The sequence below is a fragment of the Pimephales promelas genome, chromosome 8 (assembly GCF_988280905.1).
Source record: "Pimephales promelas chromosome 8, fPimPro1.hap1.1, whole genome shotgun sequence".
Lineage (NCBI taxonomy): Eukaryota > Metazoa > Chordata > Actinopteri > Cypriniformes > Leuciscidae > Pimephales > Pimephales promelas.
Genome location: NC_142776.1, coordinates 7,538,500 through 7,565,812, shown reverse-complemented (window position 1 = coordinate 7,565,812; position 27,313 = coordinate 7,538,500). Strand labels below are relative to the sequence as shown.

Genomic DNA, 27,313 nt, shown 5'->3' with positions numbered 1-27,313 from the left:
CAGAGTGTCTTTATGGGTACTGTTCAGTAATAAACAGTATACAGCATCTAGTTGAACAGGTGTTCCACATACATGCAATAGTATATTGAGTATTTTTGCACAGCTAGAACACTGTATTGAATAATTCGTATCCAGGACTGGAGAGTTTGAAAATGAATGATACTGAAAAGGTGTAGTAATGAATTTAATGTAATCTTTCCCTCTCTTTCTGCAGTTGACAGATGGAATACAAGAGGCAGCTATGCCCAGAGTAAGCAGACTATGACCCTCTACTACATCACTGTCAATATTAACACATAATGCAATAAATCCTGACACAGAGAGAGAGAGCGAGAGATAGAGAGAGAGAGAGATCTGCAAGAAGAGCATTTTGTGCTCCAGTAGTTAGTTTTTATACTTTACAATGTCAGAAACTTCCAGGTATGACAGGTGATTGACAAATGTTTCACATGCAAACTCTATAACTAAAGATTTTCTGCCTCCACATTTTGAATCCACATAGGCCACGTGTCCACCAAACCATTTTTAGCCAGCTGAAAATGTCAGGCACTCTGCTGAAAATGCCTAGCTGTGGGCGCTTGAGAGCACTTCGGCAGTGCAGTTTTTTTTTTTTTTTCAGTTGAGATGCTTTGCTTGCTATGATATGGAATATCTGTGGAAGTGTAACTGGTATCTCATTTCACAGATAGTTTGTTTCTGTATGGTTTCAATATAAAAATGTACTTCATATACAATGTAAAGTATTTGCTCTGGCTCTTGTTTTGAATTGTTTTGTTCCAATGTTATGCTTGTTGTCTGTTGCCATTGTACAAACGGGATGTGGCGGTTGGACAGTGTGGTATTTGTCCCGCCCCTCCTCCACAGTGATTAGACGGCTTGGTAAAAAGTGGCAGTTAATGAACACTGTGCTTTACACAAAGTTGAACATTCTTCAACTTTCAGCAACCGCAAAAAAAAAAAACGCAAATAGGCGCTCAGGGCCTCGTCACGCTGTTAGCGTTTTACAAAATAATTGGAAAAATATGCTAGCCTCCGGAAAATATGCTATGGTGGACACATGGCAATTACCCGTTTCAGAAAACTTTCTTTTTTTTCCCACAATTACAACGATGATGAAAGGAGCATCTTGATATAATAATAATAATATAATAAAATTGAATTGTCAGGGTTCTGTCACTTCAGCCTGGTTTATTCTTGGTTTTGTGGCAGAGCCATGACACTCCTGCATTGTCTTGTCTTTATGGAAGCGTGTGGTTTCAAGTGTGCTCGAGCCACCTGCCCTCATCGTTTTGTTTTTGGAGCATGGTGTTCAGATCCCGGCACTCATGTCTAGTCTGGTTTCGGTTCCATGTTGGGGTTTGGACACTCGTGCTCCATGTTCTGTCTCTCATGCAAATGCACAGGTTGTGTATTCATTTACTCGCCATGCGCTTGTCAAATGTTTTGCGAGTGCCTAGTTTGCTTTCATAGACCCACATTTCTCTGAAGCGGAAGTCGTCAAAGTTGGTGAATGAGATAATACATTAAATATGTTTTTGTGTTCCCATTTGCTCAAATAGCAAAAAAAGAAAAGAAAAAACCCCTCCATGATAGTGTTTTCAAAACTTTCAAAAATAGTAAAAAAAAATTGAGAAATAACTTTGGGTTAAGATTATTTTAAGGCCGACAAGCTAACATTGCTGCTGAAGTACTGTGCTACACTAATAAATTCTTCAACCCACAATAACAAGCTTACTTATTTCATGTATTAGGCTGTGTTTACACTTAGCATTAACATACGATCGCTGTGATAAAGCGGATCGGATCATTAGCCAATCAGCACATTGAGCGTTTACATTTGTTTACATTACGTAGCCTCTGTATCTGGATAACTGAATAACTGTATCTGGATCCCTAAACAAAATCCCATTGGAACTTCAATTTTGAAACACAACTTGGTTAGATATATGGGCTCGGACCGCAGCAAACGAGCCCAGTGTAAAAGATTATATGACGTACACCTGTGAATGCAGACACAATGGCTGGATTGCGTTTACATTACACTGAGAGCCGATCATAATGCGTCCTCGACTACCTCCCAACCTGGACACGTTGGTCGAATAACATTCCGATCAGAAGTGCGTTTACACTTGTCTTTTTAATGTGTAAGTAGACAACATCCGGATACAGGTCGCATGTTAATGCCAAGTGTAAACGCAGCCTTGGAGACATTTAATATATTGGCGAGCCACCCAAACAACCTTTTGTTTTGTTTGATGTGAGTGGAAGGCTTGTAGGGTTGGGTATCGTTTGAATTTGAACGATTCTGATTCCGATTCCGATTCCTTGTTTCGATTCCGGTTCCTAACGATTCTCGATTCCGATTCTTTTAAGAGGCAGGGTCAAAAAAGTTAAGCTAACCAACGGCCTTTCTGAAGAAAATAATCCTTTCTGAAGGAAATACTCCTTCTGTAAAAATACACAAATTTTGCATTTTGCCGAGATTTCGTTATTTTTAGAAAAGTGAAGCCACACTTTGGATCGCTGACGTAAGGTACTCATGTTCGACTCACGTGGTTATGTCAACACTTCCGGTAGACGCTTCTTCGTTGGTGTTGTTCAGCGGTTTCTTCTTCCGCTCGGTGGACTGTGAATATCGAAACTAGGAATCGAAACTTTAACTTTTGAACGATTCCGGGAAAAACGAAAAGTTAGTCTCGGTTCCAATCGATACTCGATTCTCGATACCCAACCCTAAAGGCTTGTCATGTTTGTTCCTTTGTGCCATGTCTTCTCCTGTCTGTTGTCTGACCCAACCCTCTTATCTGATTATTTTTTAATTTGCCCCGCCTGTCCTCCCTCGTTACCTGCTTTGTTTGCTCTCTCTATTTATTCTCCTTGTGTTTGCAATCCTCTGCCAGTGTGTTATCAAATGTTCCAGTTGTGTGTTGTCTTGCTGGTTTCAGTCCCTGCCCTGCCCTGCCCAGCCCAGACAAGTTGCCAGTCATGTTTTCCACCATGGGGTAATTTTTGCTTTGTTTTATTTATTTTTTTCAAAAAAGCCAATTTTTTTCTGCATTTGTCCTTGCCTCATCCCTCATCTAATAACAATAAAAAATATATATATATAAAATAATAAAGACTAAAATTGCAACGCTACTACAAGTACGTTTTTATGCTATACATTATGCTAAAAGATTGTAATTTTCACCACAAAAGTGCAATCTAAAAAGTATACTATATACTAAGTATAGTATAGTAACTTTTCCAGAGCTTGTGATGCCATTTGGATACTGGCTTACAGTAGGTATGTGTGGAATAGAATTTATTGACTGACTGAGCAGATATCTATATTGCAGCAAGAACGTTTGCAGAGTGCAACAAACAGACAGTTTTAATCTCAAACATTCCTAGTTGGTTATGTTTGGTATTAACCTAGGTGAGAGGCAAATTCGGAAAACCATCGAGGGAATTCATGTTTGCGTGTGCGTGTAGACTGAAAGGACAAGAGAAGCTTAAGAGATTAGCCCTATGGAACTGAATAAGTGCTTTAAACGCTTGAATTTCGTGCTGCTGTGGTGCAGTTTAAATGAATTAAGTAGTCCAGGGGCAGATGAAAAAAATTCAGCAATCTCATATAATATTAGTTATTTTTAAATAAATCATATACTCTATTTTAGTACATATTATTTTATGATATAATAATATTATTTAAACCAATTTCCCTTGATGGATGTTCAAAAAGGGCTTTTTAAAATACTTAATAAAAAGGTCTTTCCATTATGTAGGACATCAAAAGGACAGCAGGTCGTGTGTAGTACAATACTAAAATCTGTCTCACTGTTTGAGAATGAGTATGATGGTATGAGTGTATGGTTCCTTTTCAGCCGTTCACATTTGATGTGGGATCATGCTTAGGGATCATCTTCGAGTACTGTTAAAACGAGCCAATGCACATTGGTGTGCGAGATTTGCATCTCACACTCCGCCCCGAGGTGCAGATATAAATACGGAAGTGGATGCACGCGTCGCTGTCAGTGTTGTCCCCTGTGTGCTCTGGCACTGGTGAGAGTTTCCAAATCCTGAAAGAGCAACAAGGGTGCGTTTGCGTCTTTTTCAAGATGTAATTCCACCCGTGTCATTTCTGGATGTGGTCGTTCCCTGTACCCCTCTCACGGTCACAATTATTGCATTACGTGTTTGGGCTTACAGCAAGCTAAAGCAGCTTTTGTGGATGGCTCCTGTTCCCACTGCAAGACTCGACTTTGTTCACAAAGGTCCCCATTACCATGCCCAGTGTGGGATGGGTGATCGGAGAATAGTGATGGACTATCCACCCGGTAACCATTCCCTGTGGGCTCCTCACTTCTCCATCACACCACAGCCGGTGGAGTCCCCTGTTGAGCGCGCTGGTCCCACTGTAATGGGAGACCAGACGTTTCATTTTGGGTCCCTCCAGAGGATAAGATGTCGATTGCAGCATCGGAGGGCGAGCTGAGCTTTTAAGACGACGACTTGGCTGTGTTATTCCCTTAGGGGAGTGTAACGTTGCCCGAGCCAGATCCACAGATGTCAGCTATGCTGAAATGGGCCGCCGAGGCTCAGTTGTCTTATTTTCCCGACCAGCTCAATCGTGCCGCTGACAGGCTCTCACGACAGCCTGTGGCCCAGGGAGAGTGGAGACTCCATCCCCAAGCAGTCCCGCTGATCTGGGACCACTTCGGGGCCACACAGATAGATTTACTCCCTGACCGAGGGGACCCTCGGCACAGATGAACTGGCACACAGTTTGCCCCGGGGCCTTTGCAAACATGCGTTTCCCACTGTGCAAAGTCAGGGAGGAAGAGGAGCAGGTCTTGATAGTTGCCCCTTATTGGCTCAACCGGACCTGGTTCCCTGAACTTATGGTCCTTTCATCCTTCCTTCCCTGGGTCATTCCTCTAAGGGAGGACCTTCTCTCTCAGGATCGGGGCACCGTTTGGCACCCACGTCCAGACCTCTGGAAACTCTATGTCTGGTCCCTGAACTGCACACGAAGGTTGTAGGTGTACTACCACAATCAGTCGTGTAGACACCATCACTACTGTGAGGACACCCTCATTCTTGTGAGGCATTCTTACGCCCTGAAGTGGAACCTGTTTATTGAGTGATGTTCATTAGACCCCCGAAGGCGTTCGACCGGTTCCGTGCTTTTTTTCCTGCAATATGGGTTGGAGCGAAGGCTGTCTTCCCCCACCCTCAAAGTGTATTGCTGCACATCACGATGCAGTGGATGGAAGATCCATGGGAAAGCACGACCTGAATCTGCCGCGCCCTCCCTCTACACCCTCCTAGGACTTATCTCTGGTGCTGACCGCACTGCAGAAACCTCCTTTAAGCCACTGCCGGCAGCTGAGTTAAAAGTTGTTTGCTTTGGCCTCCATCAAGAGGGTAGGGGACCTGCAAGCATTTTCGGTCAAAGAATCGTGCCTGCAATTCGGTCCGGCTAACTCTCACAAGACCCTGGTCTGGATACATGCCCGAGGTTCCTGCCACTCCCTTTTGGGACCAGGTGGTGAAGGTGGTGGTGAAATAAAATAATTTTATTTCAACATAATATCTCTTATTTTGACATATGTGTGTGTGCAATAAGCAAGATGTGCATCTGTAAATCCGGTGACAAGCGTGCATTGATTTTTATTAATAAACTAGTGTTTTCTGTGTAAGTGTTGACGATAGCCATCTCCATATATGCGCCTATATAGAGAGAAATGCAGATAATGGATTACATCAGAGAGTAGCCTTTTTATTTTCATTTGAATTGTTTCATTTAAAAACATTAAAAAAATTCTATAGATATATTTCTCATGTCTGTGAGGCATACACTGAGTTTCAGCTAATTTATGAGATGCTCCAGACAGTTCACGTGCAATGCAACGCAGGTGCCTCCATGTCATGATTATATCGTCTGCTATATTTGCTTCTTTTTTATTAAATACAGGTAATTGGTTGACGGAAAAAATATTAAAGTTAAGAAACATGCACTGGCTGGTTTTAACAGTACTCGAAGCTGACAGGCTCCCTAAGCGTGATCCCATTCAGTCGAACGTCTACATCTCCGTTCCCTCATTCAGGGAACAGGGGTTGCATACACAACCGAGACGTTCTGTACTGTATACACACACACACACACACACACACACACATGTTTGTGCAATGTGGACTTACAGAGGTATTTTAAATCGATCCATTACCATGGCCTCCATAAATAAAGAATGAATCTGTTGACCCAATGACGTCTTAAAGGAAATGTGATCTAATGCTTGTCTTGAGTGTATAAAGCAGGAGAAACCACTGTAAAGCTAGAAAGATAAACAGAGAGGATAAAAGGCCACATGAAGCTCTCAGCATTAATTAGTAACTACTAAAGAGTTCAGATATGCTATTGTCCATTGCTATAAAAAGAGAAGACCTGAAGATATGTGAAGATTGTTATAACATTACAGTGATTTTTTCTCGGTTAACCTAAAAATCTGCTTCCATTGGTAACATTTAAATTAACTGGTTTAAGTCAAAGTCAGAAATGTAACTTAATCAACCTGACTAATTAGGTTGAAATTATGGGTTAAATCAAGTCAAAATGGTAAATACTTGCATTTGTTTCTTTTTCATCAAGATCCTTTTTACTGTGTTTTACACTCTACTTGAATAATACCAGTATATTTAGATGTTACCACAAAATGTGCACTTTTGGGCATCAGCATCTGCAGATGGTTGCTAAACAGTTTTATCTAGACACACTGGGTCTCCTTTACTAATCGTGCATAAACACAAATTTGATATATCTGACTATGAATGCTTTCAAAACAAATCATGATTTATCAGAAACATTTGTGTTAAAATGATTCATACACCTGCAAAGTTGGATTTGAACATTTCTATAAGTTTCCAAGTCCAACTTCAAGTGTTAAGTTTGTTTGTTTTTGTTTTTTGGAAGCAAGTTGGACATTTTGACATCGGACATTTAATCTGAACGATCTGCTATCAATGGTGATCACACTGAGAGTCACACTGCTGAATAGCCAGATAATAAATTGTATTGTAACACAAACATTTCTCAAAGGAAATTATTTTGTCTTTGATGAAATATTACTGCCATGTGGAACCAGCAGTCTTATTGTAGTACAATTTTAGCAACATTTTTATAGGTTTGATCAAACTGCTCGTTTTCAAACTCAAACAAGTTTCTGCGAGTAGTTGCTGTAACGATTGTGCGACCATCACAGCATGAAAGCAAAAGTAAATCAGCTCAGGTACTGCTCATGTTCATTGCAATCTTCATTTTCCACACATAAATTGCCTTTAGTGTCCTGAGGTGAACTGTGTAATGTGTAGTGGAGGAGAAGTTACAGAATTTTGCAGCTCTTCCATGTTGGTTATCCCCTCAAGTTACTGGAGACACAGGCCACAGTTTTACTGTCGGTGTGTTAAATTCAGCTTTTACTTAAGATGTTAAGTAAAACCATGCATTTACAATCACAAGTGTGATTGACAAAAAAGCATCTGAACTTAACAGAACTGACGGATTATATGGATCATTTTATTCGCAAGACAATATTCCCTTGCCCTTTCTTCAGGTCATATGCTACTAATCTGAAAGAAATCATTGTTTTCTATAGAATGCAGGTTACTGAAATGAGTGTGTGTGTGTGTGTTTGTGTATATGTTAATTTTCTTCTTTATATGAACATATAGAATATATCAAGCTCAGTTCTTGTTTCAAGATGATGGAAATTTCATTAGATTCAATTTCCACTATCAATAATTAAACCTCCAGAGTGGGTGGAGACTTCTTTAAACAGAGTAATCCATATGCACCTACACACCAGCACACACACAAGCATTCACATTCACCTGTCATGCGTTTTCAAATCTATACGGTAAAGAGCATTAATTCATTCCATTAGGTCTCTTCTGGGTTTTTTTGGAACAGGTGACATTTTTCCTAAAAGGCGATTTCCTGAGCGATCCATTCATAATGTTCACCATTACCATGCATGTATACAATATGTGCCGATGTGGATGTTTGCGTTTATGTGAATAGATACATTACATTTATGAGTATCTCAAGAATGTATAAGGTGAGGAAACTCTCTGGCTGAATTATTCATTGTGATCTCAATTTCCTAGCGCAGCCATCCAATGCATGCACGCACACACAGACAGACAGACACAGGTTCAAACACTGTGACTGATGGCTCTTTGAGGAGCGTGTAAAAGGTTGGTTATTACTGTGCTTACAGGAGAGAAGAAAACACTGTTACACACTCGCACATCGTTTGGTCAACATGTCAGATAGCCCCTACTGAACTGCTTCTGCCTACTTTTTCCAAAAATGATGAGGGTTCAAACCTTGAAAACTCTTTGTAAGTTGTTTTGCTTGTTTATTTGTGTGAGACATGGTGAGAAAATGGAGGCTTTAAATTTTTTCCAATTGTGTTCATTTTTTAAGTTTATCTAGAGTGAAATTCAATAACTAATTCAACCCAACTAATTCAAAATGTATACTGTAGAATGAATTTTAATTTCTTGAAAACAAACATTTTATGCTTTAAATTATTAAAATATCATGAACCTGTCAAACTTCACCCAATTCCAATGATTCATTTATGCTTAGAAACGTTCATTGTAGCAACTATCGACCAGAGTTTTTTTGGAACTAAACTAAAATGTGGTAACATCTGAATTAATTATATTATTTAACATTACTGAATCAAAGTTAAAGGGTTAGTTCACCTAAAAATGAAAATTAAGTCATTAATTACTCACCCCCATGCTGTTCCAACCCCGTAAGACCTTCGTTCATCTTCGGAACACAAATAAATATATTTTTGATTGAATCTAAAAGAGCTGGATCAGTCCTAGATAAGGGACTGGCTCTTGACGGCCCATAAAGTCATTAAAGAAAAGGTTTAAATATTCCATGTGCCTACAGCGGCTCAATTATAAGTTTATCAAGCGATGAGACTACTTTTTGTGCGAAAAAAACCATAAATAACGACTTTATTCCACTATTCCATTACTTCCTTATGGGCGCATGCGCGAGAACTAAGACGAGGACGTTCTCATTTGTCTACTTCTTGTTACCGGCTGCTCACCGCTTAGGAGTTTTACCGCCACCTACCGTATAAAATGATGATCCATATATAAGGCGCTCCGGATTATAAGGAACACTGTCGTTTTTTGAGAAGATTAAAGGCTTTTAAGTGCACCTTATAGTGCGGAAAATACGCTAATTGAAAAGCGTATGTACAGCGCGCGTCTTCCTCTGCTTGTAAACAGAAAGTTTTGCGCTTCCAGCTATATCAGCACATCATCTTATACGGTAGGGGGCGGTAAAACTCCTAAGCGGTGAGCAGCCGGTAACAAGAAGTAGACGAATGAGAACGTCCTCGTCTCAGTTCTCGCGCATGCGCCCATAAGGAAGTAATGGAATAGTGGAATAAAGTCGTTATTTATGTTTTTTTTGCACAAAAAGTAGTCTCGCTGCTTGATAAACTTATAATTGAGCCGCTGTAGGCACATGGAATATTTAAACCTTTTCTTTAATGACTTTATGGGCCGTCAAGAGCCAGTCTCTTAGGCATTCTATATAGGACTGATCCAGCTCTCAGATTCAATCAAAAATATATTTATTTGTGTTCCGAAGATGAACGAAGGTCTTACGGGGTTGGAACAGCATGGGGGTGAGTAATTAATGACTTAATTTTCATTTTTGGGTGAACTAACCCTTTAATACATTGGTAAAACTAAACTCAAGGGTTAGATCAGGAAGAAACAGTTCTTTAATCTTACAAATGACAAACTTTTTACAGTGTAAAAAAAAGCAACATTGAACACTCAATTGTGCCTTCCGTCCACATTGAGACGCCGTTTTAAGTCAACAAAAACATATCGTTTGGAAAACGCTCTCCAAAGTGGATAAATTTGAAAACGCCGTTTTCGCATCGTAGTGTGGACAGTGAAACCGGAGGTATTTCAAAACGATGACGTAAGTTTAGTCATGTGATCCATGTAGTACCAATAGATATTCATGTTTATCGGTATTGTGCCTGTCATGTGTTATTCATTTTTACACTATTGCTAAAATATGTTACTTTCTATGTTGAGACAGATAATGTACTTACATTTGCTGTCCTGCGGCAAAACAGAAGAGCAGTTGCGTTTTAGACCAAACATATGGTGAGATATTTTGCTAAATAAAATTATCCTGTTATTGTGTGATAACATTATTATTTATTTTCCCATCTGTATCATCTCAGTGAGATTTTGTGAAGTTTCACGCATGCGCAGTGAAGTGAATTTAGAAGTTTCTCATCCACACTGAAACGTCGGAAAACGCCTGTAAACGCTAGTGTGGACGGAGAGCGTTTTTAAACGAAAACCCCGTTTTCAAATGTATCCAGATTAATGTGGACGTAGCCTTAGCCAGCTATATGATAGTCAGTGGGCATGTTGTCTGAGGGTGAGACAAATGAATGTGGCATGTTGTCTTGTAGGACTATGTAACGGGCGGTTGCAGAAAGGCAGACGAAGATGAAGAATAAAGTTTCAATACTAAGTTTAATAATGGTGATAGAAATAATAATCAGACAGGAAGGGCAACACACACTAAATACAGTGACATACTGTAGCAACACAGACCGAACAGAAAATGAACGTAAGGGATCAACTTATATGGCAAACACAAAAAAGGATCATTAATAGAACACAGCTCAAACCAATGAACACAAATGAGGAGCGGAAAAAATGAACAAAAGAACACATGATGGGAATGAAATCTAAATCTACTCATGGTAACAAGACAAGGTTTGTAGTCTGCCATAAAGTGTTGATGGGAATAAAACGAATCAGTGTTTCGTTTCGAACTTTTAATATTCTTGCTCTTTTAGCAGAGTGCTAAAAGCATTCATAATCTGACAAAGCATGTTTCATTATTGGTATTAATAATAATAATAATAATAATCTAGTGCTGAAGGGGTTTGCTCTTGCTATATTGCTATCGATTAACAGTACAGCAGTGGAGTCTGTCTCTGTTCCCCTGAGCAGAGACTCTAAACATACCAAAAAGCACAAGAGCTATAAATACCTCTGTCTGTGTGTGTGTGCGCGCGTGTCCTCCTCTCTCTTCTGTCTGTGCCAAAGTGAAACTGTAACTTTTAATCTGCTCATAATAGAAAGAGGATCTGTATCGACAGATTTAATTTTCATAGAATTAAAATACAAGATACAGAGGCACACATGCGAATAATTCCAATTTCATTAAGAAGTAAATCCCGATGATTATGTCTCCTACTCTCTCCAGGAACTGAATTTGGAAAGAAGTGAATAATTGAGCCAGATGTTGGAACGGAATTTAAATGTTTGAACAGATCTTCATTATTTGCCATTCATCGCCTCATTTCTAAACTAGAAGCATACAGCCTTTGACATGGTTTTGTTCAGTCTCTAAAGTGACTGGTACATGGAGGTGTGTGCTGATTGGTGGAGCTGTGTGTTAAGAAACACAGCTCATTAATCATATAGAGCGGCCTGCAGGGCAACATGACAGCATATGTTCGTTAGTGAGTGCAGCACGAAGAATAAAAGACAGTCATGGGTCACTCTTTTCCAAACATTTACAGTCAAGTGTAAAGACCATTTATTAACCCACAAACAAAAACCTCAAAAATTACACTAGGTCACAATTCATAACACAATTCAATTTAAAACATTGTATGAAAATACTATATGAAAAGTTAATACAGAATTTATAATAGTTTTTCAAGACATACGTAGCGGTCATGATCCGGTGTGTTTTCAGTGGTTATTGAAAATTCAATTTATCATCGTCGTCATGACGGTCATGGATCTTATTGTACATCTGTTTTACAAAATGTGCCTTGTCTTAATCTAATTCATGAACATATCCTACATAAACTTGCAATGTAATGCATTTATGTTTGTTATTAGTCTGCAGCCGAAACGTAATTATTATAAATATAATGTATTATTCTATAATTCATTTTCAATCTGTACAAAGCCATTTTAATGTTTGTGTTGGCTGTTTCTACATATAAAGTTTTTATACAGTAAGATAGTTGTGATTGTGGTTATTTTTTATTCATTATCGCCAAAATGGGATCATTCAAAGCCTTTATAAAGTCCATCTTCCTCTGGAAACTCCTAATGTCTCCTAATGTCTGACACAACATGCAAGTAAGGGTCCAATACTAGCTTTGCTATTGCCTGATACTAATCTGTACAGCGTCAACATCACATGCTGTACAACTCAATTCATGATCGGTCACTGCCAAATTAAAATATTAACAAAATCATTAACCGGTTAATGGTCATTTCAAATAAAAATTTCTGTTTAGAAAGATTCAAAATTATTTTGTTTTTGTTTTCATTCCTGTTAAAATTGTATTTGTTTCCGGTTTTCGTTCCTTGAACCGAGTTCAGAGCCCTGGACCGCACTCCCCTCCCATTGCGTTGAGAATGGCCAGACTGGGTCGAACTGATAGAAAGTCTCCTTCAGATGGCAGGGTCAGAATTTGGCATAAATAACATGAAAGTATGGATCCACCCTGCCTAGTATCAACTATTCAGGCTGCTGCTACTGGTGTAATGGTGTTTTACGATTGCTTGCACAATAAAATTAAACTTTTCCCACAATTAGCAAAACCTTTCACTCGAGGAGCAAAACACAAGGCTAGATTTGCACAACTGTAAGCACATTGTCAGCTTCACACTATTTGCAAAACATTACACACAGTGATTTGACACACAGCAAAACACTAAACACACTTGTATACATCAGACACAGCAGTATATCATGATGTCACTTCCTTGCAATTCCAAAGCACTGACTGTCAAATTAACACACCTATGAGCCAATCTGTTAAACACAGCCATCAGGTGCACACACACGCGATTGCTAAATTGTAGACACACCAATCAGGTTTAAGCACTATATAAACGCAGCAGGTATGTTCACTTGCCTTTTTTCAGATAGTGTTATGCACACTACTAGTAGCATGACAACAACTGGGACCGACTTACATATATGAAGAGAAATCAATGATATTTTCCTCAGTCTCCAGCATTGGTCTTGTGTAATGTTTGCTGAACTATTGTATAGTTGCACTTTCTGTGTACTTCATTTACAGTACTCTAATCACTGAGAATTAGACTTGCTAAAAGTATTTTATGTTAGCAGCAGTGTGTAACAGGTTAAAAAAGATTGAAGTCATCTGAAATGTGTGTGTTTTTACAAAATATTGTATAATAAGTCTGAATAAGTCATAAAATAATTGAATAAAATTGAATAAGTTGTGTATAGTTTTGAAAAGTGTTCCATTTTGCAAATGATCTGAAATGTTGTGCTACTTTGGTGTAGGTTGTGCTAATTGTGTTTAGTGTTTAGACAAAACGGGCTCTGCTTTCAAAATTGTGCTTAAGCAATAACACACAAAAAAAAAAAAACTGTAAATGCCACAGTCCACCTGAGTATTGTTCCTGACCATGTCCATCCCTTTATAACCACACGGTACCCATCTTCTGATGGCTACTTCCTACAGGATAATGTGCCATGTCACAAAGCTCAAATCATCTCAAACTGGTTTCTTGAACATGACAATGAGTTCACTATTTTCATATGGCCTCCACAGTCCCCAGATCTCAATCCAATAGAGTTTCTTTGGGTTGTGGTGGAACAGAAGATTAGTGTGGATCATGGATGTGTGCCCTTGGAGGAATGTTTCCAACACCTTGTTAAATCACAAAGAATTTAGGCAGTTCAGAAGGCAAGTACTAGTAAGGTGTATAAATGAGTGTGTATTTGCTATTGTAACACAATCTCAATTAATTTATTTTTAAAAGACTAATTGACTTATTCAAGAACAGCTTGAGTTGAAACCACAATTAGTTAAATGTTACATACAGAACAAAAAGAGCACCCTGAAGAGAGGAGGATTGTGTATAATGTATTTGCAACATGAAAATGTACAAAAGCTGAATGCAAAAATGCTGCAAGAAATGGGTTTAGCTGAATTGCATTATTTATTTTATTCTTGTTGAATGAAATCCTTTGGAGCAGGGAATTTGCCAAGACAGCAGTGTAGGATAATAGTGCCAAAGCTCAGACAGGAAGTCTCAGAAGAATTATGCAGGGCTATCACATTCTACTGCAATATAAATGCTAAATAAGGCATGACCCATTCTCATGAGCACCTAACTGTGTGTGTGTGTGTGTGTGTAATGGAATAAGCGGGGTGGAATCATCTAATATGACCACACACTCAATGGTTATTCAGTGTTATTTAGCAGCAACTTCCAGGTTCAGCAAAGAACCCTTTTCTAATAAATAAAAAAAAAACAGTTTTACTGTATATAGGGCTCAATATGCACAATGGCATTAAGTATTTAAAGTTATATTTTCTACACCCATTTGTACAATATTTTGTGCAAAATTCAAATTCAATAATTTCTTACTTCAGTATTATAATTTAATTTATATATCAACATGAATGAGTGATAATTAGCTAGATTTAAACTGAAATATGCTAGTTAATATTTTGCAATAAGAGCAGCAAAATGATTTTTTAAATGTAATTTTTCTTAAATTTATTTTTACTCACAATTTGACATTCAAAACCTAATTTTCATGAATACTATGTGATGAGTATAGCAAATGTAACAAGTTTAGCAGGCTTTATCCTTTATTCAAATAGAAATTAAGTGACATTGTGGGTCTGGTTTTCACTTACAGATTATGTTTAGTTTAAAAGTGAATAATTTTGAATGTTACATGGCATCCAGTTTCAAAAAGAAACGCGTTTCTGGTTTCAAGTCACCATTAAATCAAAATGGACAATTCCTGTTTTTTTTTTTTGTTGTAGTTTTTTTTTTTAATGGAATATTGTAGTTTTTATTATAAATGATTTATCTATACAGTGCACATCATACTTTTTCTTAATTCATGTGCCCTTTTAGATTTAAATCAAAATAATGATTATGAGTAATGATTAACTGATAAGACATTTCTCACTGCATCATAATGGGACAATCTGTCACTCACGTACGATTGCAACAACAGCAAACCATCCAATGGTCCAATCAATTCTTGATGGACAAAATGAAGCCAAGAAGCTGTTACACATAGATATAGCCTACATATACATTACAATAGAACTTGCGTTAGGATAAGACAAATGCACCAGTCCATATAGATGAAAGTCCAAAAACATATAAACAAGTGAAGCTTAAAAAGATTTAAAAATACATAAGGATACTAAACTCTAATTTTAATATTTATTTTCTTTTATAAGTTATTGAACAGAAGGATAAAAAATGAAGAGGCGTTCTGCATGCACCTGCTCATCGTTCACAGTTTAATGGATTCACAGTAGAAGCCACTAAAATCACAATAAAAAATAAATAAAGAGAAGGTCCAGAACGTGCTGTGTTTCAGCAAGAGGAGAGCAGCCTCATTTACACCTCAGAGAGAGAAGTGAATTTATATGCGGTCTCTAGGGAGGAAATCAGCGTAATGACTTGTCAATTAGTTCTTATGATATCTAAGAAGCATTCAGAACAGAGTTGACAGATTTTATTGACAATAAAGTGAGGTCTAGAAACAGTAGCTCAAAGTTACCCCTGGGACATAACTATGAAGAAAAGCCAGGGAGTTTATTATGGAAAACGGATGTCAGATAAATTGCAGATGCTTTTTATGCTGCTAGCATTGATTGACATGATTATATGAATGAAATGTACCACTTCAGTTAGAAACTATTAAAAAGACTCTTAAACTGCTACTGAATTTTTAAAGGGTATTAATGATATATGATGGCTCTAGTCTAATGCATTATATCCTGTTTAGATAACGCACTATTACAAGATTACACTTTCAATTGCGAGTGAGTGTATGGTTGTCGTTAAGACTTTGCACATGCAGATAAAGCCCCCTATTATAGTTCTTTAGAGAATCAACTTTTGATAGATGGGGAGAATAAAAGAAGTGTATAGAATATTGAGAATATTGAGAATAAGAAGAATGAATATTGAGTTGAACATATTATTAAATGAGAGAATTCTCAGTGAGTGGACAGGGCGCCTGTTTGTTCTGTTGTAAGTAAGCTTGGTTGTACAAGAGATTCAATATGCTAAATGCGGAAGAAATTATCTTGGCAGGAAAAAACTTTCAGCATTTGCTCTAAAAACAGATTACGACCAGAAATGTTATAACATATTAATTAATATTATTTCCAGGCACTCATCATCAATTAATTTTATTTTCTCTCTCAGAACATACATGCCCTATATATCCTGATCAATACTCTCTCCTTTCTTTTTTTTTTAATTGGCTGACTCGACAGTTAAAAAAAATAACATATAATGAATATAGGAACCAGCTATATTTTATTTTGCAACAATTGTGTTCGCTTGATTTGCCAATGGAGGATATGTACTGACGTCATTTTCCCGCCGGCACACACCCCCTCAGCCAAATGGCAAAAGAGCTGTTGCGTGACTGGATTTAATAAGGGAAACTGTGAAAACGTGACTAAAACAAACGATTATCAATTTAAACTAAAGATTGGAATCGATATAGTGTTCCTTACAACTTACCAAAGATCCATTGATCCATGGATATTGACATGCAGCCAGGAATCGTGTTTCCTGACATTTATATGTGCCTGATTTCAATGAAATACATAAAGCAAATTTGTCTGTACATACATATATATACGTATATATATATATATGAAGAGTTCAGATGCAAAAGCCTCTAAATGCCATTTGAAATTTTCTTCTTTAATGATGATTTTTATCAAACTTGTATATTTAAGTTCAGTAATTTCACTTAAATAACAATTAATAGGTAATTATCAACGCAAATTAAGTGAAATTACTGAACTTAAATATACAAGCTTGATAAAAATGATCATTCTAGAAGAAAATTTCAAATGGCACTTAGAGGCTTTTGCATCTGAACTCTTCATATATATATATATATATATATATATATATATATATATACACGTGTATATATATATATATATATATATATATAATTATATATATATATATATCATGGTGCCACAATATATTGCAATACAAAAATGTGACAATATGTATCGTGGATAGATCCCCCATAATAAAAATTACTGTGTGAGGAAATAATTCAAGTTTTCAGATTTTTAGTGTCAATACTACATTAAACTACTATATATAATGTTGATTATAATGTATAATAATGCAATGGGGGAATATTTGTGGGTCCTGATAATGCCAAATGTCTTATGTTACATAACATTTATTTGAAATATATCTAGTCAATGACAGAGTGCAAGAATATTCGAATATTAAAATTATTCAGTATTTTCAGCTTCAGAATCATGAATATTGTTATTCTGGTGTCACCATTGTCCTTGGGTTACAAGTCCAAGCCTATTCATTTAAACCCACAATGTTATATCAAATTTAGCATTTAGTACATTTTTTGTTAACCCTTTATGTCTTGGAGTATCGCAATAATATCGTATCGTAATGTTCAGTATCGTAATATGTATCGAATTGTGACATGAGGGTATTGTTACACTTCTAATATATTATCATATTGTCCAGCCCCTTTGTCAGTGTTTATTTAAAAACATCCAATTATGCAGAATATACAATGATAAATATGGAATTGATTGTAATGTTGGGACTCGTAATGAAAGAAATAAACAAGAAGAGAAGACAAGTAGTTTACAACAGTCATCGCTTTACTTTACTACTTCTTTTCTTTACTAATGATGGTCAGTTCGTGAACAAATCGTTCTTTTTTGTGAACCGGTCGAACCAGTACACTAAAATCGTTCAAAACAGTTCGCGTCTTAAGTTACATCGGCGCTGATCCACAAATTAATAAAGTTACTCACTTTCAGACATGCCTGACAGTACCTCCAAATCAAAATAAACCAATATCGCGGAGTATATTTTACTCCAGTAACTCCATTAATTCACTGAACTGAAACATGTTGGTGCTGAGAGAGAAGTGATGAGCACGAGCAGCTGATACTGCGCATGCGTGTACTACCGAACGCACAGGTACAACAGTTCTCGGATCACCAGTACAGAACCGGCAACTGTTTCTTTCGGACACGTTTGACATACTGAGAATCGAGGAGTTGAGCATGCGTGCAATTTTTTTCTGAGGGATGAAAGTACGTTTCTTAAGTATTTAGCTGAACATCAGTTGGCTAAGTGTAACAAAATAAAACATATTGGAAACATGTTACATAATTAATTACTTTATTTTTACTGTATTATTTTAAAGTTTGGAAACACAAAGTATAGATTGTAAAACTGTCAAACTAAACATTTAATATTATTATACTAAAATAATATTTTCTGGAACAGCTCATTTAATTTCTTATAAATTTCATATAAATCTTTGATACCAAGATTTTAGTGGTGCACTGCTAAGTAAATGTTTATAATGCGTTAAAACATCACATATTATTAAACACTGTTTTTCACATATTTTCACATCACATATTATTAAACACTGTTATTATTAAGCACACACAGGCCTATGCTACAGTTCTCGAGTCAAGAACCGGTTGTTGCAGTTCTTGAATCACCAGTACAGAACCAAAAACGGTTTCTTTCGGACACGTTTGACACGGAGAACCGATGAGCTGGAGATACTGCGCATGCGTGATAGCATCGTCTCTAAAACAGAACTTTCTGTCGGCCAACTGATGATGTGCTCATACATGAGCCGGCAGCACGAGTGAACCGAGGACTTAAATGAGGGGCCGAATTCGGCGAAATGTAAGTTTATTTAATAACAAATAAAATGATGAAGACCATTTATGCACTTTATATCTTTAAGACATTTAAAACATCCACGTTTGCACATCATCTGTAGGCTACAGGGTTCGTTTGCAAAACGTAAAAGTAAGAAATTTATACAAGATTATTATGACGATGAGTACTATTATTTAACTGAAGTTATGATTACAAATGCCTTTAATTTAAAGTATTTTGTATCCGCCGGGATTATAGAATTGACGTCATTACGTGAGGAGGACGTAAAAGAACTGGTGAAGTTGACCGTTTTTTTTTTTTTGAACCGGTTCATTGAAACGAACATTCCGAAAGAACCGGTTCGCGGAAAACCAAACTTCCCATCACTACTCTTTACTTTTCCATCAACAGCCAATTCTCACTCACAGCTTCTAGCGGACTGGTTTAGTATTGCAGTCCATGAACATTACCACAGAACATAACAAATATTATATAACAATTAGGGCTGGGCGATAAAACGATAACGATAATTATCGCGATATAATTTTCCTCGATAAAACGATATCAAGAGGTCGATAAATGTTCGATAATGTTTATGCGTCAAAAGCGGAACGAAACTCATTTAAACCGCGCGTGCCACACGGAGCATTTATCCGCTCGGGTCAAAGTCCAAAAGGCAGCGCACTGAGTGCAGCGCAAGCTCACGCAGACGCGCCTCTGATCGTTTTGCTCACGAGATCCAGTGAGAAGCACTTGAGTTCAGCGAAAAACACAAATGTCAAGTTTAAACCAGTTTAAAGGCAGATGAAACACCGCTGACAAAAAGGAGAAACACTGCGTGCAACGATCCAGTCAGAATCTGAATTGATACTGAATCCATTTAGCTTCCCATGGATTTACTGTAAGGTTAGCCAAGTAATATTAACTGCACCATGAAATGTGGGATATGTACATATTGTATAATATTATTAATGTAGACAATGTATTATGACTAATGGAATATAAGTACAGTATTTAATAATGTATTTAACTGTTAGGCTATTGTTTTTCATACAAAAAATACAGAAACCATAAAGTTATGCCATTATAGTGAGGAGCTAATTTATAGGCTATAACTGGTTTTATCTGTGGTTATCATGATCCACTTTTGTTTTGTTTTGCAAACACGACTGGATTTGCAGACCGATTAAGAGTAAAGAACGGTGCTGTGCCGTCTATATTGGATCTGACAGGAATGGTGCAACACACGGACTCTGGGTCGAACATGTATGGAAGAATCATTCCAGTTGCCATTTTACAACATTGGACGTTTCCAGAACGATTTCCCCCAGTGCACCGACGAGTGAGTTGAAACTCATTATAATATGCAAAACTGTTATCCACTCACAGCAGTGGGCGTTTACTTCCAAGTCTTCAGTGCGAGACGCCCATAAAAACCAAGCGTTTTTGAGCTAGCCTCAAAACTAGGGTACAAAATAGCCTATTACTTATTCATTTTGATGTGTTTGAATGCAAAAACCAAGCGAACGTCATAAGCTTACCTCAGACAACAATAACAGACAATATAATAAAATTTAAAAAGCCAGTTCATGACCCCTTAAAATAAAAAGCATAATCAAACTAAAATATAGTACATTAATTTAATTGGAAAAAAAAAAACTATCATTTTTGACTGACACGCAAAGAGCACCAGAGTTAACCAGAGGTTATTTTAACCAAAACATTAATGTACAGAGTAACATTTAGTAAACTCAACCCACAGACTTTCTCAAGTTCATTGAAATACAATAAAAATGTAAAGCTCACACACTCACCGTCCTTGCGGTGGTAGGTGATCTCCACTTTGCGTTCCTCCGAGCCCATGAGAGCCTGTGCTACCTGCGCAATAGCATGCCGGTTGGTCAGCTGTCCATGCAGGAAGTCGCAGGTGCACGGCTTCTGCATGACGTCTGGCCTGGAAAACCCGGTCATCTCACAGAAGGCATCATTGCAGTAGATGATGGCACAGTTCTGGACGCGTGCATTTGCTATGACAAATCTCTTGTCTGTAGAAATGGGCAGAAAAGAGTTATTGGGATAAAGTAACCACGTAAAGGGAGCTGAGGTGAAAGGATATAGTAAACCATTCTTAAAGCTTTTATAAAAGTGTTACTTATACTGCCTTAGGAGCACTTGTGCTTTTGGCAGTGTGTACTTAGAAAATGTAGGACTCTAAATTTGAGTAATTAGGCCGAAATTTATACCGTTACACCATGATTGTTGACAAACTGCTATTCTGCTATTCAAACTAATGAAGATATTACCACAAACATCTTTTTTTTAGCATTTGTACACAACTAATATAAACCTATCATCCGTGCAGGATGGAAATAAACCTCACTGCATCAAGAAAAAATGAAAGCATGAAACAATTAAAAAAAATATACAGGGTTCACTATGTTAATCTCATTCAACAGAATTTTTGGCATAATGTTGGTTACATTTTGTTTGTCCTTTTGTTAAAAAAATAAAAAATAAAATCGGAATTACAGCGAGCCCCTTACAGTACATTAGAAGTGAATTGGTCTAATTGTTTCAAAAGTATAGACACAATATGAATTGTTGGCTTGATTTTAGTGTGAAAACACATTTTTTAAATATTTTTCCCCTGTAAAATTGTCTAATTCTCCAAATGTATCCATGACAATGCAATCCTAAAACCCTTAAATTAGTATAAAGATTATTTAAACAGATTTACAGATCAAATAGTATGAATAACAAGATTAAATAAGTGGCTAACATTTCTTTTCAATTCTCAATTGTCAATTATTATTATTATTATTATTATTATTATTTTATGGTAAATTTGGAAATCAGCACTGAATGAGATTACCTGAACCCAGAATATTCCTGATTAAGGAACATTTTGCACATATGGTGGTCACCAACTGTATAGACACAAAACGGTCTCAATCTAACACCTTACGCCTATTTTGAGTCAAAAGAAAACCTTTATGCTTGCTTGTGTCCTCCATGTTGTCTAACAGAAACTGTCCTATTATAACAGTTTTGTTGAGAGAAAACTGCAGAGACAGTAACACATGGAAGAGTAAGATTTTTGGCAGTGGACAACTCAAATGAGTGCCTGTGGTAGTGCGAGTAAACATTAAGACTCAAATCACACATTTTTCAAATGCTGACATGATGTTAGCCGAACACTGAACACCATTAATGGATTGTTTCCTCCCTATAATGTCTAATGGAGAAAGAGTCCAAACAAACACTATCTACAATCTATTGCGCGGTTAACCACTTAACTAATCAATGTTTACATCAATGAGAAACGGTAATAGTACAGCACTAATAAATCAAAGTATCAATTTCTAAGTTTGGATATCGGAAAAAGGATTATTAAACAAGTTGTACTGTCAGTGCGTGGAGGTAAATTCACACTATCTAGAGGTCACACAAACAAAACAGCGACTGAATCGCCCCACATGCAGCTTTTATTGTTGCAATGAAGTAAACAAACATTACTGCAACATCTGGAAGGTGGCACTCACTTTGACCCTCGAATTTGCGGATAATAATCCCGAGAAATGTGTTCTGTGGCGCGACGTGACCTCGTCGCACAGGCATGATTGAGGGCAGGCTGTGCGCGAGACCCGCTCGATCGCGCGCCCCTTTGAATCCTTCGAATGAGCTTCACGAGCGCAGCGCGAGGAAACGCGTCTCTTTGGGGATCATTCCGGCGACGTCTTCTCCTCCTTTCCACCGCTAGATTGTCGTTTTCCGTGATTCATTCCCGTTTTGGTCTTCGCAGTTAGTCGTTGTTGAAAACGAAAGACGAGAAAACGAGGCGCTCTGCTTTGAGCAGCATCTCAATCGAACTGAAACCCACAAATGTGACGAACGGCCACAAACTGACAGCAGTGACGTCTCTCCGCGAGGGGCCCTCGCGCGACACTGTGCAAGGAGATGCGCGAGGAAACGGTATCTGTGTTGCGCGAGAGAAGCCCTGGAGGAGGGCACAGTTCACACGGATCGCTATCTGCAAACGTCAAACAACACAACACGTAGGATTTCCATGACAGTGAACTTAAGAGCAGCCGCGACTAAATTAGACAGGTCAATTACAGTGTGATTTAGATCTATCAATTAAAAAACGTTTATAAAATGCGATGGTAAATTTATTGCTTATGAAACGATAGTAGTAGACTAATAGTTAAATGGTTTCGGCCCTTCAAAGTGCTTATTCGCATGTGTGGTAAATCTGGGACTGTCCGTGGTGCTGGAAATACTCCCGTTTATATGATATCAATGTCGACAGCGTTCTTCAAAAAGTTTTAAATAAACTTACAGAAAGAGAGGATGGTTTCACATTAGGCTAATTTATGCAACATTAATGTGTTGTATGAAATAACATACAGCCTTCATACTACTCTTTTATTGAAAGTAAATTAGGTCAATATTTCATAGCAAATTATTAACTTTCAATAAAAGACTAGATTAGCAACAAAAAAGCAAACAAAAAAAGTCGGGTGAAGTAGGAAATAAGAGATGTTATTATAGAAAGAAGGGAAATTTAAAGGGGGAAAAAAAAAAATCAAACGTTTCTTTGTTTAAAAGAGAAATTTGGACAACTGATATCTACACAGTATCGCCTTAAAGGGTTAGTTCACCCAAAAATGAAAATTCTGTCAGTATTTACTCACCCTCATGTTGTTCCAAACCTCTATGTGTTTATTTGTTCTGCTGAACACAAAAGGAAGATATTTGGAAGAAAGTTAATCAAACAGATCTCAATCCCCATTGACTACCAATAGTAGGAAAAAATACATACTAGTCAATGGGGATTGAGATCTGTTTGATTAAAACATTCTTCCAAATATCTTCCCTTGTGTTCAGCAGAACAAATAAACACATAGAGGTTTGGAACAACATGAGGGTGAGTAAATACTGACAGAATTTTCATTTTTGGGTGAACTACTTCTTTATTAGCATTCTAGAACAATAAGGTTTGTGTCGATCCACTAAAATACACTCTCTTCTGAGAATTATCTAAAGATAGAATTATGTTAATTAAAGCAATGTAATGCCTTATCCATATTCAGGTTTATTCAACTGTAAGACAAATAAATCACGTCAGCACTTTCACTCACTTGCACGCTGACTGGTTTACTGCAATTAAATGTTTGTTTAGATATCATTAATGTGTCTCAGTGACCTCTGATGTCATGGAAATGTGAGGAAAACCCTGCCGAGGGAGAGATAAAAGGAGAACAAATCAGTGCTGGCATCTAGTGGTGACAACATGCATTCGAATGCATTATGGAGCTGACCTGCTGGCAACAAAAGTAGTAGGCTACAAAAAAGTAAATACCGGTAACGCAGTAAACAAAATGTGATAGATATACACCATTATTCGAAAGTTTGGTGTGGTTTTTTTTGTTTGTTTTTTGTTTTAATGGCGAGCAAGCACGTATGCGGCTCACCAAGGCAGCATTTATTCAATCCAAATACAGAAATACTGTGAAATATCATTACAATTTAAATGAATAATTTTTCTATTGAAATATATTTTACATTTTCTATTGCAATATAAATGTAATTTATTCCTGTGACGCAAAGCTGAATTTTTAGCAGCCAATATACTGAAGTATCAGTGTCACATGATACTTCAGAAATCATTGTGATTTTGTGAAAAAAGAGCAACACAAAAACAGTGCACATAGGCCTCCTTTTGTTCACCAGTTCTGGTGTTAAAAGCATCTTTGCGAATGACGTGCATGTTCATGTTAAACTGTCAAGTTTGTCAATATGTGAGAGAAAGTGTCGGGTATGCTTTGGGACTGAATGTAAATCAGTAGAGATTTATCTGAAGCACTTACAGAAAACTAGCCTTCTCCTTCATTAATTATCAGTGCAACTCATCAATATTCAACTGTATGCAATATTCACAAGAATGAAAGACAGAAAGTGACACAGACCTCTGTGGTAATGTCTGCTCCACGGTAATGGAGATGTTTACCGGCACATAAGGAGACATGTGTGTATGTGTGTCAATGTGCATCTGTGTGTTTGTCAGTGTTTGAGCCACTGTGGGAAACTAGTTGTAGTTTCTCAGGATGTCACATACAATACAAACACATAATGCTCCACAATCAAATTCGATTCCTGTCAATTGTCAAAACAACTTGATGGAAAGGGGAAACGAGGAGAGAGTTTGTAAGAGAATGTGTGTGTAATAGTGATTTTGTTATTTATTGGCTGTGCTAGTGTGGAAATTAGTTTAGTTGAATGTGTAATTCTGAAATTAATAAAGCTGGTTTTCAAATTTAAAATTGAAATGACACTTCTAAACAATTCAATACAACTTTACATCAATCTCTAAAATTCTTGTTAGATTTATGATAAAAAAAAAATAAAAAAAAATCAAATGGTGTGGTTGCCAGACTTTTACCATAAAAATATGAATAATACTATTAATGTGCCATATACACGTAGGTTTTCTAAATGTAAAATAAATTTAAAAAAAACGACAAAAAAACACCTTTTTATATTAATATACAGTTGGGAGAAATATTTTATTTTTTGGTTATAGTTTTGGTAAAAAAAATGTATAAGACCACTGCTTTGGCTATGCGACCAAGATTTACATCTTTTTTTTTTTTTTTTGCATATGCCTTTAATTTTTTTTTTTGTAGCAGTTTTTTATACAACACAAAACATATCAACAAGATTCACATCTCTGATGAAAATTGAGTGTTTAAGTTTTTCTTTTTCTTTTACAAAGTACTACGGCTCCCTCGATGGAAATGTATGTTTCAAAAAGTATTGTCTCTCAAGGCAACGGCATTATTAGTGCTAAAAAAGACAGTGTTAAAGATGTAAATTTTTAATCATCGTGGCATGGTCACACGTTAATTTACTTAGTGTTGGGTTTGCCAGGCTTCACCCTACTGGGTTTCGTTTCTTACTTTCAAATATTTACAGAGAGGATATTTAAAGAGATCTAAAGAAACCTTACACAGCCTCTAAGATTTCGTCTGCCCGACCATTATTAATTAAACACAGGCTCAGAACCTCACTTTGCAAATTAAGCACATTTTTGATAGCACATCAGTACCTCTGAAACATGGCCTGACATCTAACCTCTGAACTCGTGACGATGGAAATCAACTGTTTGACAGTCAGTGAGTGCAGCTTGAGCTTTACATTTGTGTAATTTGGAGCATGCATTACACATTACATGTATGCATATGTCTACATTTGTGTATTGACAACGACATTAATCTTTTATTCTCATATACTTTTGCTAATCACTACACACCAACTGTCAGGGTTCTGTCACTTCGGTCTAGTTTATATCTTGGTTTGGTGACAGAGCTCTGACTCTCCTGGTTTGTCGTGTGTTTTTGTTACAGTCCTGTCTGTTGTGAGCACATGGCTTGTCATGCGTTTCCCTCAAGTCCTGTGCTGGTTCGTCATACCTCATGTTTCTGGTTTTCCAGCCATAGTCAAGGTTTGAGATGCCTGTCTTGTTTTCCCCCTCAGGGTAGATTTGTTTGTATTTTAAAATTTATTTTACCACTTAAAGTTCCTGCACTCGAATCCTCGCTTCACCTTTATTCCATCCATGACACTAACTATAGGTCAACAGGAAGAAATGTGTCTATTTTGAGTTGGAAATTGTCAATTTTAAACCTGCATATTTTAAAGGGTTAGTTCACCCACAAATGAAAAATCTGTCAGTATTTACTCACCCTCAAGTTGTTCAAAACCTCTATGTGTTTATTTGTTCTGCTGAACACAAAGGAAGATATTTGGAAGAATGTATTAATCAAACAGATCTCATTCCCCATTGACCATAGTAGGAAAAAAATACATACTATGGTAGTCAATGGGGAATGAGATCTGTTTGAGATCTGAGTAAATACTGACAGAATTTTCATTTTTCGGTGAAAAATGCAGCTATCTGAAATAGGTCGAATTACTGAAATTACTACTGGAAACACATAAAAACAAAAATTAGTTAAAAATGACAAAAGGGTAACATAAAATGACCGAAAATTTAAAAATAAAAGCTAATTCATAATATGAATAAACCAATAATACTAAAATAACAATGTTGTCAGAATGAGTCATTGAGATTTATTCTGAACAATGGCAAGCAGGTTTTCATTTAGTTCACTTAAAAAAAAAAACGTTTGCTGATAATTTACTCACCCCCATGTCATCCAAGATGTCCATGTCTTTCTTTCTTCAGTCGAAAAGAAATTAAGGTTTTTGATGAAAACATTCCAGGATTTTTCTCCATATAATGGACTTTACTGGTAACCAAATGGTTCAAGGTCCAAAAGACAGTTTCAGTGCAAAGGGCTTTAAACGATTCCAGACGATGGATAAGGGTCTTATCAAGTGAAACGATCACTCATTTAAAAAAAAAAAAAGTTTTATAAGCTCAAATGGTCATCTTGCTCTGTTCTGTGATGCGTGTTTGTCACTCTCCTGTTCGAACTCGTTCAACAAA

At 36.9% G+C, this 27,313-nt stretch overlaps 1 protein-coding gene across 6 annotated transcripts in view; it reads right to left on the bottom strand.

Moving 5' to 3' along the window:
- The window catches only part of kcnh7a (potassium channel, voltage gated eag related subfamily H, member 7a), a 60,383-nt gene extending 37,562 nt beyond the window's left edge, over nucleotides 1-22,821 (bottom strand). For 4 of the 6 annotated variants that reach the window (XM_039689457.2, XM_039689458.2, XM_039689460.2 and 1 more), the window contains exons 1-2: nucleotides 22,344-22,819; nucleotides 20,616-20,846 (exon numbers count right to left, since the gene is read on the bottom strand). In XM_039689457.2, coding sequence (XP_039545391.2) covers nucleotides 20,616-20,846; nucleotides 22,344-22,419 — 307 coding nt within the window. In that variant the 5' untranslated portion in view covers nucleotides 22,420-22,819. Of the gene's footprint in view, nucleotides 1-20,615; nucleotides 20,847-22,343 lie in introns of all 6 variants that reach the window. The other 2 variants (XM_039689462.2, XM_039689461.2) reach the window with 2 other exon arrangements.
- Nucleotides 22,822-27,313: the final 4,492 nt, after the last annotated feature.